The sequence below is a fragment of the Setaria viridis genome, chromosome 1, assembly GCF_005286985.2.
Source record: "Setaria viridis chromosome 1, Setaria_viridis_v4.0, whole genome shotgun sequence".
Classification (NCBI taxonomy): Eukaryota; Viridiplantae; Streptophyta; class Magnoliopsida; order Poales; family Poaceae; genus Setaria; species Setaria viridis.
The window spans coordinates 35,460,531-35,480,792 of NC_048263.2; the positions used below are offsets into that span (position 1 = coordinate 35,460,531).

Below are 20,262 nucleotides of genomic sequence, written 5' to 3' on the forward strand. Positions count from 1 at the left end.
CTACTGCCTAAAAAAACAAGCTGCTGCCCTATTTCTTTTTTTTAAAAAAAACTATCTGCTTCGCAAGTGAAGTTACAGCCGATAAAACTAAAAAAAGTCATCCGGCTTATAATTCATTCTTGCCTCGATTTGCAAAATGAATCCTTACTATAATACCTTGATAAAACATGTGAAGCCAAAAGCTACTATAAACCCTCCCAAACATGTCTTTGATAAGCATATTTGTCAAACTGATCTCTTGCAATATTTAGGTTTAGGTGCAACACAAACCACAAAGATTAATAACAATATAATTATCTAATTGTGTCAGTTATATTGTCAAGCATTATGTATTTTAAGAAATAAAGTTAAAACTAAGAAGCGAATCTGGAGGTGGACGGAAGCTGAGATACAAAAGTTGTCGCGTGGCTACTTTCACATATTAGATTCATACTAGTGGAGATGAGTTGCTACGGGTTCTTACTTGCTCTCACGTTCTTTCTAATATGTTGGTTTCGTTTCACAATATATTGGTGCGTTGTCCGTGGTAGTTCTCTCTTTGCAAGTATAGTAGTAGAAGATATTTGTGGATAGTTTGATGCCATCTGTTTATTACGTGACACTTACACATGGAAATAAAAAAATCATCGCTTAACCTCCGCTCTATCCATTCGTTCAATTTCCCCGTACTCATCATCATCTAGCTAGTTGCTACCTCTTCATCCATCGGCGCCACCTCCATCTTGCCTCATCCTTGCCGTCGCCCAGGCGCTACGCATCTTGCCGTCCTCGCCGTCACCCAGGCTAGCACTCGTCCTCCTCGTGCCTAGCCTCATTCCCGCTTAGAGCGCTAGGCCACAACGCCTCTGACCGTCACGAGCAGGAGTGTATTCTCCTCTTCTTCTTGTTTCCATCCACCTTCCTTCTACGATCCACTCCAAATCGTTCCAATCAAGTGCAAAATTGAGCCTCCAAAGCTAGATGTCGAGGCCTTAGTCTCGAATCTAAATGGAATGGACGTCATTGAGAGGGGGTGTGCGGTCTCGGGTGAGTGGCCGTAGTGCGTGGTGAGCGCGGAGAGGGTTGGCCACGCGAGCGACGGAGCAGTGGCGCGCGTCTCGCGCCGCCGCCAGCAAGCGCACTGTGTGGGCGGGACAGAAGAACAGGAGCAAAGGCTGGACCTTAGGTCAATTGCAGTAAAGTTTGGGGACCTTTTTGCAAAATTATCAATAAATATTTCAGGGACTGCGGGTAGATTGCAAAAAAAGTTAAAGGACTTTTTTGCAAAACAACCACGACCGTCGGAAGAAACAATCGCACTTTAATATTAGAATAGAGATATAGCTAGAGATGCAAAATTAAACCATAAGATATTGTTCTTCCATCACTATAAAACCTATTATTTACCTTCATCACCCACTCTTTTACTATGCCCGCTTCTTGATCCGATTTATATAAATCTTCTCACGTGACAATTAGTCAAAGCTTCCATGCTACTTTTTGATCCATCAAGGCAAAATGTCTACATGCCTATTTTATTACTTGTATTTAAAGGAGCAAGAACAATTGTATCTTTTATGGGTCTATTTGGGAAGGGGGTGTTAAAGTTTAACAGGGTGTTAAACTTTAACACCCGCAAATGAGGTGTTAAACTTTAACACATTGGGATGTTTGGATCATTTGTTAAACTTTAACACCTTAGGTTGTAATTGACAACTTTACCCCTCATTACTCCTCTCAATGGCAGCCAAATACCCCTCTACCTAATTTGCCTAATCTGCAAAAATCAAGCACATTGCGATGCTCCACTCGGTTCTGCTCCCCCGCGGCACCACCCGCAGCCGTCGCGGCGACGGCCGCTGCCGACCCGGACGCACCACCCTCGATGTCCTCCTTGGACGACGACGTCATGCCGCCTCCCTCGTCGGACGCTGGCAGGGCCTGCCCTCTCCCCGCGGTCGCTGCTGCGGCGGAGAGGTCGAACACCCAGCACCCTCCGTCGGGTGGTGGCAGCGGCGGCGGCCATGGCCGTGGGGGGCCAGGTGTAGGACACGGCAGAGGCGGCGGGGTACCCGCGGAGGAGGTGGCCAAGGCGAGCGAGGATGCGCGCCACGCGGGCGGCGTCCACGTCCTCCCCGCGGAGGAAGACGACGCAGCCGAGGCGACCGCTCCTTCCCCGCTCCTCCAGATCCGTGAGGGCGAAGACGACGCAGCCTACGTCACCTCCCTCCCCGCGCGCGCTGGTCCGGTGGACGAGGCCCCGCCTACGCCGCCAGCGGCGACGGGAAGGCGGCAGAGAAGGGGGACGAGGAGGAGGTGGACGAGAATGGCGTCGGCGCCAAGAGGAGGAGGAGGCCGGCGGTGCCGAGCGGAGGCAGCGAGGCCGGACGGATCCAGAGAGGAGGGGGGAGGACGCGGCGGATCTGGTCGGATCCGTGGCACGGAGGAGGGGGGAGGGCGGCGCGGCGGAGGAGGGAGGAGGACGGCGCGGTGGATCCGGCCAGGAGGAGGGGCGGCGCGGCGGATCCGGCCAGGCGGAAAGGATGAGCAGGAGGAGGAGGCCGGCGTTGGTGGCGGGGAGGAGAGAGAGGAGAGAGAAAGAAGAGGTAACCTGGAAAAAAGTGGACTAGGGGACCACTTTTAACACCTTTAGCAAGTTTTAACACCCCCTCCATATGTTAATAAAAAATGGGTGTTAAACTTTAACACCCTACTTAAAAGTGTTAAAAGTAGGGTGTTAAAGTTTAACACGCCTTCCCAAACAGGACCTACGTTGAGGTGTTACCTTTATCATGCAGCCATGTCTTGTTTTGGATCGTTTATCTTAACGTGTTCCTCTTTTCACCTTAACACTACGTCATCGTTAATTGTCATCGCTATTGCACTATCTTGTTGCTTGTTCTATTTAAGTTGACTTTAAAATTAGGCTGCCTTGACGGATCTGCCAAATAACATTATATTGGGATCACTATTTTTTTTTGATAAATTATATTGGGATCACTATGTTCCAGATATTTTTGGTCTAATGAAAACCATATACTCGGAGTAAGAACCCCACTGCAGATTTCTGGGTGCGTTTTGGTGTGCAGGGAGCGCTATCAGCTTTCAGTTATGATCGCTTAATTGCTACCGATCTCACTGTGATCCATGAGTACTTTCGAGACGTGTAGCAGCTGCCCAGTCTCATTTGCCCCAGATCTCGTGGTCATCACGGACCAACGTGGCAACAAGCGAGACCCGTGCTGATACGGACGACTGGGCCCGAGTACACGAGTCACGGCAGGCTTGTTCCACGTAGAGGCCGTGCAACCGCCTCCTGCTACACGTGGGTCTCGCTGCCCGTAGCACCTTTAGGATCTGATCTGAGAAGAATTTTTGTCTTCGGCCTCTGTTCATCGTCTCCTGTCAAAAGTTTGAATTATGATGCTTACCGATTGGACTCGATCTTTTGTTTTCTTTCTTTGAAACGGTAGAGCTGCTCAATGATTGCTACGCCAGACTTCTTTACGTGTACAAGAGGACTGGACATTTACATGATAACAGCCAGTTTCACCTACTATCCTCCATAAAAAATTCCTCTAAAAATAAACATCTTCCTCTGGTATCTCCAACACGTGTTATCTTAACAAAGTATAACATAACTAAGAGAAATTAGACTAGAAGTTAAAAATGTTGTTTCAATAATTGTAACGAAACAATTAAGCATCTCTTCTTTGATTGTCAACATACTAAGATAATTTGAAGGGTTGTAACTATAGCTACCGGGTTAACCCCACCAAGATTAATACAACACTGCTTGTAAATTGGTTAACAAACATGGATAAAAAAGATAGGAATTTGATTTTCGTTGGGTTTGCAGCTCTGATGTGGGTAATTTGGTGTACGCGTAACGACGTGGTTTTTGAAAAAAAAGATTAACCTCTTCTATGAAGGCTATTTTTAGGGGTGCATGCTGATTGCGATATTGGTCCCTACCGCAGCGTGACGAAGCAAGGGAGACCATCTATTTGGTAAGCAAGGCATTCAAGATCGTCGCCCTAGATATCTTTGCCAAGAATGGATGGAAAAACAATAATAGACTTTGCTTTCAATTTCTTCATGTCATTTGCGTACTATTTAACTTATTTGTGTGATCAACTGATGTACTGAGAATGTATGCGGTCACAGAGACCGGATATTTATCCATTTTTTAAAAAAGAAAAGAAATGTAATGGTCACAGATGGGAGCTCAGTTTTGCATGTTGCAAGCTCTAACATGAAGCTGGCGCTCAAAGAGTCAAATTCTGTTGCCAACTTCACCATCTGGGGTCAATTTTCCATTACGATTTTGAAAGCCCACAATGTGCGGTTTATATTTCTAAATTACAGCAACATCCTTAGGAAGCCTCACCAAAACCAGATTGTGAGGTTTCTACACGTGACCACAAAATGAGGATAGTTTATTTGGTAAGACTCAGCAAGAGTATTCACACTTTTGAGGATTTATTCAAGAAACAAATTGTGTTATTTTTTAAGTAGCAGACGACATGTCCGTGGACCAAGAGTCATCCTTTAATAATGTCATCAATTTCAAATCTACCAACCTTATCTTTCAAAGATATTCATAGTCTCATAGAGATAGAGTATACATATATGCGCGGCTTAATAGCACTTTTAGTCCCCAAAGATTGCTTAGAGGCTCATTTTAGTCCAGGGTCAAATCAGTCTTGAACGATGTTTGTCCAATCTAGTCCTTAATCTTTTGGTGGTAACCATGCATGCTGGCATACCATGTGTGTTTACTACTCCCTCCGTTCCAAATTATAAGATTTGTTTTGGCTTTACTAGATATATAGATATTATTATGCATTTAGACATAGAGTATATCTAAATGCATAACAAAGTCTATGAATCTAAAAAAGTTAAAACGACCTATAATTTGGGTCGGAGGGAGTACTAATAATAAATTAAATTTAATGGCAAGAGAAGATGATGATGATGATTAGATACCGACAATGGCATAGGATGCAAAGAGCATTATGGCTGTAGCCATCATCATGTGTGCCAAATCGCCATCGTGACACCAGACATTCGTGTTGGTTTTCTACAAGAGGACTTCGGACGATATTCATTTATTGGTTTGTACTAAGTGACTTTATATGTAGAGCACACCTTAATATTGAGAGCAACCATGTATACGCCTCTTTTTTAAGAATAGATGGTAAATTTTGGTTCATGATCGCATAGATGAATTTTGTTATGACTAACCTGGAAGTGTTGATGGTAAATATGGAGAAGGCACGCTTAATTATGTATGCTTAGAGGTACATTGGGTAATTTGATGTGGACACTCTGGATATTCGATGTCTCATACTCCCCCGTCTCAAATTACCATTTGTTTTGATTTTTCTAGTTACATAACCTTGCATATATATTTATCCTTGATATGCATATATATTTATGCCTAGTAAAAATATCCAGAAAAGTCGATATGACGTGAGACCATCTAACGCAGCACGCCATCTAAGACCATGGTCAGATCGTACAAAATAGGATAATTTAAGTGTCCTTTTCGAAGGAGGAAAATCAGTCTGTGCCTCTAGCCCCCACCCACCCCCGCTCTAGCCGCCAGCGGTTGGTGGTGTGTGTGAATGCGGCCCCGCCCGCTGCTTCAGCCGCATGGCCCACACTTCCGGTTCGGGTACCTCTCCGGGCCTTCACAATTGGGCCTTCGTTACACCACACCCACACCCCGGTGGGCTGGGCGACCGAAACCTTGGATCCGCCCATGGGCCCACAGATGTCTATCTCCGGCCAGCGGAGCGCGAGTCCGTCCGAGGCGAGTAGTAATAGTACACGGAGGCCGACCGTCAACCGACGCCGCGGGTCAAAGAGCGCACCAACAAAACCTAAGGCGGCGGGGGCGAGAACACACCACGGTCAGGCGGCGCGGACCAAAGCAAAGCACCCCCCGACTCCGTATCCGCACCGCGTAGTCTGATGGCGGCGACTCCAGCCACGGCTTCCGCGCCGTCCCGGTGCCTGTCCGGCGCCAAGCCGCGCTGCGCCGCCCTCCGCAGCCCCAGCTCGCTCGCCGTCGCGGCGCCTCCGGAGGGACTTCGGCCGCGGGGGAGCCGCGCCCTCTCCGTCCGTGCTAAGGTGAGCGTGAGGCCATATTATCGCTTCTGCAGCTTTAACCGCTGCGGTTCTAAATGCCGTTGACTTGTTTCGGCGTGTTCAGTGCTTACCGTAAAACCGTCCGTGGTCCCGTCATCCCAATCCCGTGGCAACGTGGGATTCTGAATCGGCTATGCGTTCGTCCGCTATAGACTTGAGTTAACTTGTGTTTTTCCACGCAGGTTGCCAGTGGCGTGCAGGGTGCCAGCGTGGTGGATGATGGAGGTGAGTTGTCCTTTGCTTGCCGATTCAGATAGCGTGTTTTGTACCCGTCGCGTACGATTTTGTATTACTATTCATCAATTGTGTAACGGCGCAATTTTTGGGCTTCGGTGATTTCTTTGTCGCTGCTTATGAAATTTTTTTGTGCAGTGGAAAGGCCATGGAAGCTGAGTGATGCTCGCCTTGTTCTGGAAGATGGTTCTGCGTGGAAGGCCAAGTCTTTTGGTGCTTCAGGAACACAAGTTGGTGAAGTTGTTTTCAACACGTCATTGACAGGGTAAATCCTCTAGGACTTGCTTTTACTTTTGTCTGAGTGATGGCATGTTTTGCATGTCCTAGTTGATTACTGCTTGTTTTCTCAGTCAAGATGACGGTTTACTCATGATGGAAGTTAAGTAGTAGATACTTCTTGAAAAACTAAGTAGATATTTGATGGGTCAGTTGACAGTTACTCCTACCAGAGCTAACTTATCTCATATAGCCATATAGGTGCACGGGTATTGCATATATGTTGCAGCCTAGTCACTGTTATATCAAAGAAATGAGCTGAAATATTAAAAAACCTGTTCCATCCTCTTTTCAATCCATTTTGTTTGAAATTTTCAGTTCTACGATATTAAGAGTACATCGGAGTTTGGTGCGGCATAACCATTAGGGATGAATTGCTGGATCCTGGTATTCCTTACATTAAAAAAAATATGTGCCTTTTTGAGGCCAGATAATTCGGGGAATGGTACTTTTGTTCATCACATTTGGTAGAGCTACTCAGGCATCGATATACTGAGGATGATAAGTTCTTTTAGAAAATACACAGAAGATGATTTTAGCTAGGCATATTTGTCTGGATGGTTGACCCAGGGATTCTACTAATCTGGCACTCAGATTTCAGAGTGCTACCATTCCTCAATAAACTTCTTTGTATTATCGCACAAGAGTTTTCATTTTTACATTGTGAATGCTGCAAGGCTGTCTTGCCACAGTATTACTCTAGCATGAGTGATTGTTTGTTTTAAATTCATGCATGACCCAGCAGCCTTGGTTATCTTGGTGATGCGAGCACCATTTTATGTTAGACTAAGAATCGTCCTTTATGTGTCATTCGTGGTTGCAGCTATCAGGAGATTTTGACTGACCCGAGCTATGCTGGTCAATTTGTCCTGATGACCAATCCCCATATTGGAAACACTGGCGTTAATCCCGGTTTGTTACCCTTCCTTAAAAGATGTAAGATGTTCTAAAATTAAGCATGAAATAACTTGTATTGCTTTTGCAGATGATGAAGAATCGAGCAGATGTTTCCTTGGTGGCCTAATCATAAGAAATCTAAGCATATGGTAAATTTTTCTGTTTTATTATAAGTTGATACTCTTGAGAGAACTTCCCCCAGTTTCTTGTTGTTAAACTTTTAATTTCTTTTGTAGTACTTCCAACTGGCGATGCAAAGAAACACTTGAAGAGTATCTGATTAAGAGGAACATTATGGGAATATGTAAGTAATAGAAGCTAACATGTCTTCTCTATCTCTAGTCCACATGCACGCACAAAAAGTAAAATAAAATAGATCTCTAACTTCTTCTTGGATTGCCCTTTTTTTCAGATGACGTGGATACACGTGCCATAACACGGAGATTAAGAGAAGATGGTAGTCTTATTGGCGTCCTGAGTACTGATCAATCTCGGACGGACGATGAGCTGTTGGAAATGGCCCAGAAGTGGAAAATTGTTGGTATGTTAAGATTTCTTTAAGCAGTGATGTCCTTGAGTCCTTCAGGAACTAACCTGCCCCTTTTTTAACCCCCCATATTTGATTATCTGTATGATTCTAAAAATTTCAACATACTTCATTATCAGTCTCCAGTGATAAACCTGATCCTAAATGACTGCCTAATGATTAGCTTGTATATAACATATTGCTCTTTCCCAACATAATATAGTACAAACTACCTTAAAATGTATTGAGCTATTGCTGGGTAAAATGCTACATAATATCTTTTTTAGGGCCTTTGCTAGACAATATCTGTTGACCTTTGTCGGAACTGAGTGCCATTGAATATCATCGATGAATTCATCACTTCAAATATCTCAGTGCATGTTTCAGAAAAGAAGAGTTGAAAAAGAGCAAGGGAGCAACTAAAAATATCTGCTTTTAAGTTTTAACTTTTATTAAATCTGTTGGAGCAACTTAGATTTGTTACTGTCTCAATTGAGTGACTTAGTTCATCTTGGCATTGTTTTGTTGCACATGGGAATGGTAGTTCTTCAGTACTTGTTCTGTTATATTGCTGCAAATGACCTCTGAATGATGTTTATGCTGTTGTCTCTTGGTTGTAATGGAAGTAACTTTTGTGTTAATATTATGCAGGAGTTGATTTGATTAGTGGTGTCACATGTGATGCTCCATATGAATGGTCAGACAAAACAGATTCAGAATGGGAGTTCAAGAAGGATCAGTCGAGTGAAACTTTTCATGTCAGTATTGGCGTCCTCCCTGGCTCCCTCGCTCCCTGTGCTCATCAAAATATATCTTGCAACTGACGTTGGCTTGCTTTTCTTCTATATAGGTGGTTGCTTATGATTTTGGAATCAAGCATAATATTATGAGACGCTTGACATCATATGGATGCAAGATAACTGTTGTTCCAGCGAATTGGCCTGCTTCAGAGGTACTTAAGTTGAAGCCTGATGGTGTTCTTTTTAGCAATGGTCCAGGAGATCCAGCTGCAGTTCCCTATGCTGTGAAGACAGTACAAGAAATAATTGGGAAGGTTCCTGTGTTTGGCATATGTATGGGCCACCAATTGATTGGGCAGGCTCTTGGTGGGAAGACATTCAAAATGAAGTTTGGTCATCATGGGGGGAATCACCCTGTTTGTGATCTCCGAAGTGGACGTGTAGACATAAGTGCACAGGTTTGTTCCGACATCTTGATTTTTTTTTCTGCCTGATATGAATCATGTCTGTTAAAAATCATCCAATTTTGTTTGACTGATACAGTACTGATCCTCTCACTTAGTTTCCTGTTGTATGACCTGCCTATTTGTTGAGAGGTGCTGCACTTCTTTCACGCTTTCCTTCAGTAAATTTGAACTGCCCAGACTCTTCATACAAAATTGTAAATTTTTTTAGGTAATCATGTTGTATCCACTTTGCCAGTCTAGCCTGCTAGATGAAAAGGTTGAATATTACAAATCAGTTGTGATATAAAAATTGATGTTGATCAAAGTGACTTGGCTGCTCCACCAAGAAAATCATGTTTTACCTCCTAGTAGAATGGTAGCATCCATGCCAGTGCTGTTACCTTTCCTTAATCTGTGTCTATGAGAGTCTGAAATGACTATTCTTTATCCCTTTTATTACTTGTTATGCTTCCTAGCTGTCTGCATGCTCTGCATTGTCCTAAACCACAATTTGTTTCCCTGCAGAACCATAACTACGCAGTTGACCCAGATTCACTTCCAGAAGGAGCGAAAGTAACTCACATCAATCTCAACGATAATAGCTGTGCTGGCCTTCAGTACCCCAAGATGAAGCTGATGTCTCTCCAGTACCATCCCGAGTCGTCACCAGGGCCGCATGACTCCGACACAGGTACATTTCTTTTAGTACTAGCCTCTTCTGTGTACAACATGTTGTGGAGTTCACTGCTATCTTAGTTTGATTGAGCTGACTTTATTATCCACCTTTTGTGCTTTACAGCTTTTGGTGAATTTATAGAGCTCATGAAGAGCAACAGATTGTGAGGAGTGGAGAGTACATGAGAAGGTCAATAATTATATTGGTGCTCCCTTGCACCAAGCTCAAAAGAATTTGTTGTACCTGTAGTGTCCGTCTTTCAGATGTTCTTGTGCTTGAATATTTTTTGGGGGTCGAAAGGACTTGAGAATAAGATGCTCTGCACTTTGTACCATGAAATCACCTGCTTGAGTTTCCTGTTACTGCAGAAAGATGCTTCATACTATCAAAACTGTACGGAAGCGGTGCACTAATGCCCTGCGAATTTCTTGCCGGCAAGTAAAGCTGGTGATGACGAGCATCAGTAGGGATAAAGAACGGACAGCGAGTAATAGAGGCTGGTCAAGGGATACTTTTGTTTTTCCAGGCTAATCAGATATGCACAACGTTGCTTTCAACTTTTTTAAATGTATGATGGAAAACCATCCAGCTTTTGGTGAGTGGCGCGAAGATCTTTCAGCGTGCGCGCGTACGCCGATGATGGAAAACTTTCTCGTTTATCCGGAATGCACTTTCAGATGCTCTATCTGACCAGATTGACGGCTCTACGAGGAGGGGAAAAGGGGTTAGGGTTCTTTTTTAGCTGTTGGCGCTGCCAGTGGATAGGTGGCTGGGTGGGTTTGCCAGATTCATTTGAGTTGGGTTGGGATGTCTGTTTTTCGATCACCGTCTGTTTTCGGCAATTAGTCGAGGTCACGCGACTTGGGAATTTGCTGCGTGTCTCCTCCCGCAGCTCGCTACCCGTCCCTTTCCTCGTTTTGCAAGGTGTTTGGTTGTAGGTCGTAAGCACCATCACTCTCTAAGAAAAGAGTGCGCGAGAGAATCCGCCTTCCAGGTTTTCCGATCATTCTTGGTGGGGTGAGGCAAGCTTATCTTATTAGATCAAAGAGCAGTAACCTGAAAAGAAGCAAACAAAAAAAAAGTAAGGCAATTGAAAGAAGAAATTAATGAGTAGAAAAAACATGACAATCGAGACGCCAGTGCACTTTTGGTTTTTGCGATGCATCGATTATCATTCTTTGACCACCGCATTGTACTATGTTTTCACCATCAATTTGTCTCGTCCAAATGTGTTCGTAGGTTGACTCCAAATCAATCATAACTCAATTTTATTTTCCGCTTTAATTTTACAATTGCTACTCGGCCTGGAGTACTATGTTGGAAACCATGTCATTATTTCCAATAATGGTATATAAATTCAGTATCGGCCTTTGGGCTTAGCCACGTCCTTCCCGGCCCCTAGGTCGGCACTAACCTCGAAGCATCCTCTGCCCACACCGTCGTGCTCATATTCGGCCGTGCCAGCGCCGCCGATCGAACTCGCCCCAGAGTCCAGGCACCGACCCAAGCACGGGTAGCCGCCACCCAGAGACACTCTCTGCAGCTCGCGGCCGTCGTTGTCCTCGCTTCCCTGTCCAATCCCCGGCCGCCGGTTTCGGACTAGCGTGATCCATCCGGGCCTGGGAATTGTGATTGATTTCTCTCGTGGGTGAGGAAACCCTAACTTTCTTGGATTTAGCGGGTGTTGTTCTTGGGGAATCGTTTTAACTGCAGCGAGCAATCAATTCCGAATCTCTTCCAGTTACTAGCGGGATTCCTCGCTGCATGGTGTGGTGCTTGTTTAATTTACCATGCACGGTTCTGGTTCAGTTCGTTCAGGTGCTTTCTTCAGCGAGGCTAGATCGATCTCAGTTGAGTCCGTTGATTTTAAGCGGCGTGTGCAGTTAATTTTCTATAAAGTTTGGGTGTTCAACCAAATTGCCCGCCGTTTCTTACACTGTCTTATCAAGATTGTTGATAATTAATGTTCTTCATTGGAGCCCAATTAATGTTCTTCATTGAATAGGCGGCCGTTCTCCCTGCATTGTAGAATTTGCGTTAAAAGTAAAGTGCAAGTACAAAGTTACAAGAAAGTAAGGTACAAAGTTGGAGAAAGAAAAACAGTGAAAGAAATATGGAAAAGGGGGCTTGGGAGTAGGAAGTACAATGTCTGAGGTCGGGAAAACAGTTGTTTCAGCAAATTTTGAGTCTGAAGCCAATCGATCTGTGTTTAGAGTTTCTTAGGTAGCACTGAATTTCCACAGCTCTATTATCTCTTTAATATTCCTTCCTACCTGATGTGCAGGCCACAATTGTATTTTGAAGACAACATTTGGATGGAGCAGCATGATTCCTTGGCTGACTCGCCAAGGAGGCGGTATAACCTTCTGCGAGACAAGGTCCAACTGGTCAAAAGGAAGGACTCAAACCGCTATGAGATTGTCCGCTTTCACGATCCATTGTCTTTTGAGAAAGGCTTCTTTGTTGTAATCCGCGCCTGCCAGCTTCTGGTACAGCACAATGAAGGGATAATATTTGTGGGTGTTGCCGGACCCTCCGGTGCTGGGAAGACAGTGTTTACTGAGAAGGTCGTCAATTTCATGCCTAATGTTGCTGTGATATCAATGGACAACTACAATGACGCAACTCGCATAGTTGATGGCAATTTTGATGGTAGTCCTAATCACCAAGCACTTTGCATCTTGTCCTATTGTTTATTAATATGTATGCCACTTCCTTCACAACAACAAAATTTCTGAAAAACTAATGGAAGATAGTTGATGTCACATATATCTGAGCAGTGTGTCTACACATCTGGTCACTTGGAAACTGCATACCTCTGCATTAATAATGTGATAATTATTATCCTATATGCTTTATGATGCAATGTTAGTATGAGATTATTGCAAGCTGCATTCTCTAAGGTGATAAGTTTTCCAACCACAGAAATTGATATTTTCGCATATTCAAACTTGCTCAGATCCACGTCTAACAGACTATGACACACTGTTGGAAAACATTCATGGTCTCAAGGAAGGAAGGTCAGTTCAAGTTCCAATATACGATTTTAAGGCGAGCTGCCGGACTGGGTATAGGTAAATAATCGCTGCCATCTTTCAGCATAAAGCTTAGGTCCATATTTTGTTATTCATTTCTAAGATTACCATTTCTTATGTGCAACAGAACAGTTGATGCCCCTAGCTCCCGGATTGTTATTATCGAAGGTATATATGCACTGAGTGAGAAGTTACGGCCATTTATGGACTTGCGTGTTTCTGTCACTGGTGGTGTTCATTTTGACCTGGTGAAGAGGGTTTTAAGGGACATACAGCGAGCTGGCCAGGAGCCTGAAGAAATAATTCATCAGATCTCAGAAACGGTAGGTTGAATTTTCCAAATTGGCTATACATTTCATAAACAGTCTTATGGTTCATGTTAACATGTGAATTACCTCTTACTGCAATCGGTGTGGTTTAATGAAAGATGGCATTTCCAGGTTTATCCAATGTACAAGGCTTTCATTGAACCAGATTTGGAGACTGCACATATTAAAATCATCAACAAGTTCAATCCATTCTCAGGGTTCCAAAATCCCATGTACATTCTAAAGGTATGCATTAATAACATCTCGTTTTCTTTTTTTTTTTCATCCATGTCCTAGCAATCTTGGTTCTCGTCTGATCACAAGACAGCTTAAACAACTAATAGAAAATTGTTGAATTGTGCACCAACGACATAGTTTCAACAACAATTTTTTTTTATGATTTTGCCAGTATAACTTACCATTGGCTGTCTGTACTTGCAGTCATCAAGGTCTCTAACACCTGAGAAAATCAAGGCTGTGCTTGGTGATGATCATACAGAAAGCAACGAAGAAACTTATGATATATATCTACTTCCACCTGGTGAAGACCCAGAAGCATGCCAATCTTATTTGAGAATGCGGAATAGGGAAGGGAAATATAATCTAATGTTTGAGGTATATCAGTTTTTTGTTTTTCCTCTCATCGATAAAATTTGAGTTTTATGTTTTTTTCTCTCTAGTGAATGGAATTTCAGTTTATCTTTAATGGCTGCATATTATATTTTTGAAGGACATTGTTGGTTGTTCATGTTCTAATGCTAGATTGCTAGTATTGTAAGGTTCTTTTGATTAAGACCATTCTTTAGCTTCCATGTAATTTATTCCATACACATACGCCCAGGAATCTTTAATTTGCTAAAACATGGAACTTTAGTTCAGTTCAGTTTCTCATTGCAGTAAGACTCTTAATTGTATGTCTCTTTCTATATTTACTAGAACTGCTGAACTGAACACTTTTCTCAGTCTTCTACGCAGTTGGCTTTGTTCTACCCTCTTTGGCTTTTTCACATGTATTTGTTCCTGGATTCCTGTAACTAAGTGCGATGAACAAACCTTTGCTGTCAGCCCTGGTTTTCACTTACCCCCTTGTGTTCTTTTTGTACTTGAAGGAATGGGTGACCGACAATCCTTTTATTATATCACCAAGGATCACTTTTGAAGTCAGTGTACGTCTTCTTGGTGGTTTGATGGCATTGGGATATACTATTGCAGCTATACTGAAGAGAAGCAGTCGTGTTTTTTCTGATGGCAAGGCAACTATTAAAATTGACTGGCTGGAGCAACTTAACCGGCAGTATATACAAGTGAGCATAATCTTTGCCGTTTGGTTGCTGTAGTTTCTCTCAGTGTTATTGTTCACATCTCGAGTTCTTAAGTACTATCTAATTCTTTACTTTTTGTATCTCAACAACTGTTTAATAACCTTGCTTCTTTTTTTTAGGTGCAAGGAAGAGATCGGCTTTATGTTAAATATGTAGCAGAGCAGTTAGGTTTGGATGGTTCTTATATACCACGCACATATATTGAGCAAATTCAGCTAGAGAAATTGATAAACGATGTTATGGTATGCATTTGATTAGTTATGCGCTTACACAACATATTAGCATTACTTCTAGTTGTATTGCTTAGTCATCGGTTGGGTCTGACTGATATGCAGGCATTACCAGAGGATTTGAAGACAAAGCTCAGCATTGATGATGAGCTGGTCTCAAGTCCAAAGGAAGCCTTTTCCCGTGTTTCTGCGGATAGAAGAAACAAACTTATGAAGAGGTTTCTTAATAACATACCTGTTTCCATTTTAAACGGTTGCTCCTGTAAAGTTAAATATTAACTTTGGAACCTGAATAAAGTTAGCTGATTTTTTTTTGTCATTATTGTCCAGTGGTCTATCTCATTCATATTCAACGCATGGAGACAAAAATATAGTGAAATTGAGTAAACTGACAGATAGCAACAGGAGGTTTGGTGGAGGACGAGCCCCTGAACCTCCTGCCATCAACCAGGTGAGTTTTGTAAAGAGATATATAACTAAACGTGGTAATCCAAAGCCTATATTTGACATATGGAACACTGATGTGCAAATGTTCTTGTTTCCACTTGTATTTCATAGGGTGCAATCACCCAGCTTTCTGAGCAGATATCAACATTGAATGAAAGGATGGACGAGTTTACCTCTCGAGTTGAAGAACTTAATTCAAAGCTTACAGTGAAGAAACATCTACCCAGTCAACAGAATTTGGCTCTTCCAAACGATGCTTGTAATGGTTCCACACCTACGAATCTCTTTGTTTCTCAGTTAGGCAATGGTACTCTGATACCTCATTCTTCATCGTCAAACCAACTTGCAAAGGATTCCCCTATGATAGAAGAGGTCTCCCTCCCCTCCCTATATTTTTCATAGCTTGTTGGAATTAGATGTATTAGTACTGTTAACATTGTTTTAATACCAGTTTATTTAATAGCTCAAGAGTTCAAAGGGAATTTTTGAGACCTCAAAGACAGGCCATAACAATTTGATAAAAATAGCAGTGATCAGGGGTTGTCATGGATTTCCTCAAATAGAGTAGACATGTGGGTCACAAATTCGATCATGTTTGAGTTTATCTAGTCCAAAACAAATAAAAAGAAAATCAAGTAATTCAGCTCCTTTTCTAGTACAAGTAGTGTCACAATATAGTTAGCGTCTTAGCGATGTCCAAAAACAATGTTACTATATATCTATGAAATATCAAATCATATTTAGATTGGAAAAACCACATATCGAGTGTGAATAATTGCATGGTTTCATAAGTTAGTTTGATGCACCATTAGTATTCATGCACAAATTGACAAAACTGAAGGAACCAAATGTCACATGGTTTCAACAAGATGTACTTTTAGTATTCATGCACAAACTGACAAAATTGAAGGAACCAAATGTCAACGCCCCCCAAAAAAAGTAACCAAATGTCACATGGTTTCAACAAATACTGCCTCTGTTCCAAAATGTAAGACATTTAAATTTTGGCCTAAGTCAAACTTTTTTTTTTACTTTGACCAGATTATAGATATTTGCATTAACAAGATTTATTTGATATAACTAATTTGATGTTGTGGATGTTGCTGTATTTTTCAATAAGTTTGGTCAAAGTTAGAGAAATTTGACTTCTTACATTTTTGAACGGAGGGAGTACCATATAACTAATTGAACTCATGTGCACCTTCTGCAACATTCAGCTGAATTGCAGGTTAACAATCCCATACCTTCTCTTCAGAAAATAAAAAATCTGGCATAAAATGTTCCTGTGGCAAAGCTTCTTCATGACAGGACTCTTGAACTCGATTTTTCTTCTTCATCTTAGATATGTATTGTGCAAAGCCTAGGCTGAATGAATATGGTACTCTTGACTTTGCTAAATTTTAATGGTATAAGCAAGTTTTTTGGTTATTCAATATGTTGTGAAATTCTATTTAGTATCTTATTATAACACTTCATTTGTACATATCTTGACTTGAATTTCATGTTTGATGCTTTGTTTCCTAAGCAGATTATGAACATATCAAGAGGTCAGCGCCAAGTTATACATCAGCTTGACAATCTGACTAACCTGCTTCATGAGCATTTGGTCTTAACGCGACAAGCAAATGCCGCCAGCAGGAACGGAGTGCTGGATATTGACTCAGTCATCTGCCCACTTATTTGCCTGACAGTAGCCAGTGTTGGGTACTTCATGTTTAAAGGTCTCAGCCGGGGCTGACCAAAATGAATCAGCCCAAACATGTGCTCTGAGGCTTACCATCGGTTGGTGAAGTTCAGGAGGAAGCCAACCATCACAACTGATCTGCAATACATACCCCAGAGTTCAGATTCCATACTGATGTTCTCTCCTGCAAGCTAAAGATAGACAACCCACAAACGCTTACAGCAGGAAGACCATATCTAACAGCTTACAAGGTCCTAAGATAAAGTCATATACCATCACAATCAACAAAGCCTTCGTTTTTGAGAGAATTACTCACAAAAATGGTGTACCAGAGGCATATACTTTTCTGTAACGGATACTGGCTGTCCCCAGTATCAATAAATTTTGGAGATGATAATAGATTAATAATCCTCAGATAATGTCGATGAAATTATGAGAAAATCTTGCTGGAAATTGTTGTGTGTCTCATGTTTTCTGGCTCACCAAGTTCGCCTGGTCACAAGTCGCACCTGTATTCAAACAGGACGCTTTAATGAGGCGTTGCCTCTCCTCATTCTGAAACGAGCTACACAAGCTGGCATGTAACCATTAATGAGTCACAAATTCAGCTCCAAAAACACATAATCCGTTATGCATTACGGAAAGAACATCACGTTTTGCCCTTTTTCTTTTAGATGATGACATCGGATGCGCTGCTTCACCCAGAAAAAAAAGTTTTCGGCTGAACCCCCAAAAATAAAATTGCCCTCCGTAATAAATGGAAAAGGTGCGTCGTCGCAGAAGGAAACATAACCCCGGCCCAATGCGAAAGGGTACTTTTGGGCTTTCCGAACGGCCCACACTCTGCAAATTGCACCGGCCCGTCCGTTTCCTGTTGCAAAGTCCAAACCCAATGCGCTACCACAATTATAAATCTGTGGCATCCGGTGACGTCCGTCCGGAAGTCAAGTGCCGCCGCCCCTCTCCGCTCCGCCCCTCTCGTGCGTGATCCTAGCTAGGGTTGGTTCCCCTCTTCTCGCCGCTCTCGCGATGGACAAGGGCGGCGTCGCGGTTGCCCCGACCCCGGCGGGCTCCTCCGCTGCCGCGGGGAAGAAGGCCAAACGCTTCGACATCAAGAAGTGGAACGCCGTCTCCCTCTGGGCCTGGGGTACGGACGAATCGATACATGTCCTCTCCCCTTCTCGATTTTTAAAATTATTTTTCGCTTGAATTCGTGCGATCTGACTCGATTTCGTCCTCGTTTGCGCTGTGCGCGCCCACAGACATCGTGGTGGACAACTGCGCCATCTGCCGCAACCACATCATGGACCTCTGTGAGCACGCCGCTCCGCCCCCTTCGATTTGTTTGTTATGGTTTTCTGCTTGTTGATCTGACCTCGCGATGGCGTCGGATTTCGCGTTTGCGTGTGATGCAGGCATCGAGTGCCAGGCGAACCAGGCGAGCGCCACAAGCGAGGAGTGCACCGTCGCTTGGGGTACGATTCCCATCTGCTTACCCTTTTCCCCCCATTATTACCCTAGCGAATGCAGGGTTTACTTGCCGCTTTGAAGTCTTTTGTGGTGCGGTGACTAGTAGCGTTACAGTGGCTACTAGATTTGGTGATGGTTGTGGCTTGAAATTAGATGTGTTATTTGGGACCCATGGTGGAGTAGTTGGAAAGGGTTTGCTACTGGCAACTGGCAAGTGTTTGATCTTATTTATCACTGATGGTTTTGGTTGCCAAAGTCAAACACAGTAGTGAACTATAAGTACAGATAGACATCTACATGCTAAAATCAGCGTTGGTTTACATGTTGGTTTTTGTTTGACCTAGTGTGTAGCCTTTGACTATAATCTCCGAACGTTATCTCTGCCTAGTCTCCAACCTTTGGTGTCCTGGGATGTGTTGAAGGGGTTTACTTTGCTTGGAGCCAGGATCCTGGTTGGAACACCTAATTTTAGTTGCATAAGAGCAGATGTTACTGAGTAGCAGTTGTAATGCGTAGTTTGCCAGTTATAAGTACATGGATATGATTTATATGCTTTTAGTATAGTTGTACCTTTAACTGTGTAATCTAACAAAAATATTCAGAGTGTTGTATCAGATTGTTCTTGCATGCCATTCTAGTATAATGACTGAAGCGTTAGGAGGTCCTGTTATATCACACATCAGGAATCCAGTTCAATTTTAGGTGCTATGTGTTACCAAGTCACACAAATCATTCATAAATTGATGGAAATCATTGTCAAACGCTCATATGTGATCTTTTGCATGTTACCTCTTAATTTTGGACAGCTCTAATTTTGTGCTAGTCTTTGCATTTTGCATCACTTGTGTTGATCATGAATTACAGGATCCCTTTTTGATAAAGTAGTGATGTATTTTGGATGCTTTGGCTGATCTTATCTAGCTACATGTTTAAGTATGCATTGTAATCTTAGTTTTCCTCAAGAAAACAAGGCCACTCTATGTGACCAAACGTTTTTTTTGTGTCTTCCTCAACTGCAGCAAAATCTGGGCGGTAGCTGGACTTTTGTGATTATGTGTGTACTGTGATATTTCTCTCCTCAATCTTATCACTTGTTTGTTAATTGGATTCCCAGGCTGATTCTGATTGTGGATTTACTAAGCTTGCATTGTATTTTGCGCAGTATTGAAAGTTTTAATTCTTAACAGAGTCACTTGATTTCCAAAAAACTGATAAATATGTTTGTGTTATCAGGAGTTTGCAACCATGCATTCCACTTCCACTGCATCAGTCGTTGGCTCAAGACCCGTCAAGTGTGCCCTCTAGGTCAGTATCCCTGTCAATTCTCTTTTGATCAATCTGATTGTTACTGATGCCTGGTCCACCTTGTCTCACCTTGTATGCAGACAACAGCGAGTGGGAGTTCCAGAAGTATGGTCACTAGATAGTAGCGGCTTTGGCATGAAGCTGCTTCATGTTTCAAGTAGTTTAGCAGTAGTCGTAACTGATGATTCTGAAGAAGGCTATGGATGGTTAATGTTTCTGAAGCTCGAATTTTGGTTTAAACCGTCCTTAAGGCACTGTTCAGCAACTCTTTCCTCGCTTTAAGTTGTAGAGGGATGTCTCTGTTTGCAGAAATTAAGTAGCATTTGGTGTGTATAGCAATGTGTGGTTCTCCTGTTCCCTTTATCTGCATACGAATTTGCGATGTTTGAGCTACACAATGAAATGGTATCAACTTTAGAGAGAAATTTGCAGCGAAATTCCACTATTTGACTAGATGAAGCACCGGGCCTGCGTAAATTTCCGATCTCCATCTTCAGCAAATCAAACTGGTTCTGACGCTAAACTGGCACG

General features: G+C 42.7%; 3 protein-coding genes across 4 annotated transcripts; all 3 read left to right on the forward strand.

The window, feature by feature from the left end:
* Positions 1-5,854: 5,854 nt before the first annotated feature.
* Positions 5,855-10,269, forward strand: LOC117835130 (carbamoyl phosphate synthase small chain, chloroplastic). Its single transcript, XM_034714506.2, has 11 exons — positions 5,855-6,117; positions 6,318-6,360; positions 6,508-6,634; positions 7,469-7,557; positions 7,631-7,691; positions 7,779-7,846; positions 7,955-8,083; positions 8,720-8,826; positions 8,919-9,266; positions 9,780-9,945; positions 10,054-10,269. Exons 1-11 carry the CDS (start codon positions 5,959-5,961, stop codon positions 10,095-10,097), a joined length of 1,341 nt encoding a protein of 446 aa, XP_034570397.1. The 5' UTR covers positions 5,855-5,958; the 3' UTR covers positions 10,098-10,269.
* A 1,034-nt stretch (positions 10,270-11,303) lies between these two features.
* On the forward strand, positions 11,304-17,409 carry LOC117835113 (inorganic pyrophosphatase TTM1). Of its 2 annotated transcripts, none has more exons than XM_034714495.2 (12): positions 11,304-11,578; positions 12,215-12,582; positions 12,890-13,004; positions 13,093-13,288; positions 13,406-13,519; positions 13,715-13,888; positions 14,383-14,577; positions 14,715-14,837; positions 14,931-15,043; positions 15,156-15,276; positions 15,384-15,531; positions 16,801-16,997. In XM_034714495.2, the coding sequence occupies exons 2-12, from the start codon at positions 12,246-12,248 to the stop codon at positions 16,845-16,847; spliced, it is 1,683 nt and encodes a 560-aa protein (XP_034570386.1). In that variant the 5' UTR covers positions 11,304-11,578; positions 12,215-12,245; the 3' UTR covers positions 16,848-16,997. The 2 variants fall into 2 exon arrangements, with proteins under 2 accessions (XP_034570386.1, XP_034570378.1); XM_034714487.1 differs by having other exon boundaries at positions 11,305-11,578; positions 15,384-15,644; positions 16,801-17,409.
* A 478-nt stretch (positions 17,410-17,887) lies between these two features.
* LOC117835140 (uncharacterized) lies at positions 17,888-20,064 on the forward strand. Its single transcript, XM_034714516.2, has 5 exons — positions 17,888-18,103; positions 18,219-18,269; positions 18,372-18,431; positions 19,660-19,731; positions 19,812-20,064. The coding sequence occupies exons 1-5, from the start codon at positions 17,986-17,988 to the stop codon at positions 19,847-19,849; spliced, it is 339 nt and encodes a 112-aa protein (XP_034570407.1). The 5' UTR covers positions 17,888-17,985; the 3' UTR covers positions 19,850-20,064.
* Positions 20,065-20,262: the final 198 nt, after the last annotated feature.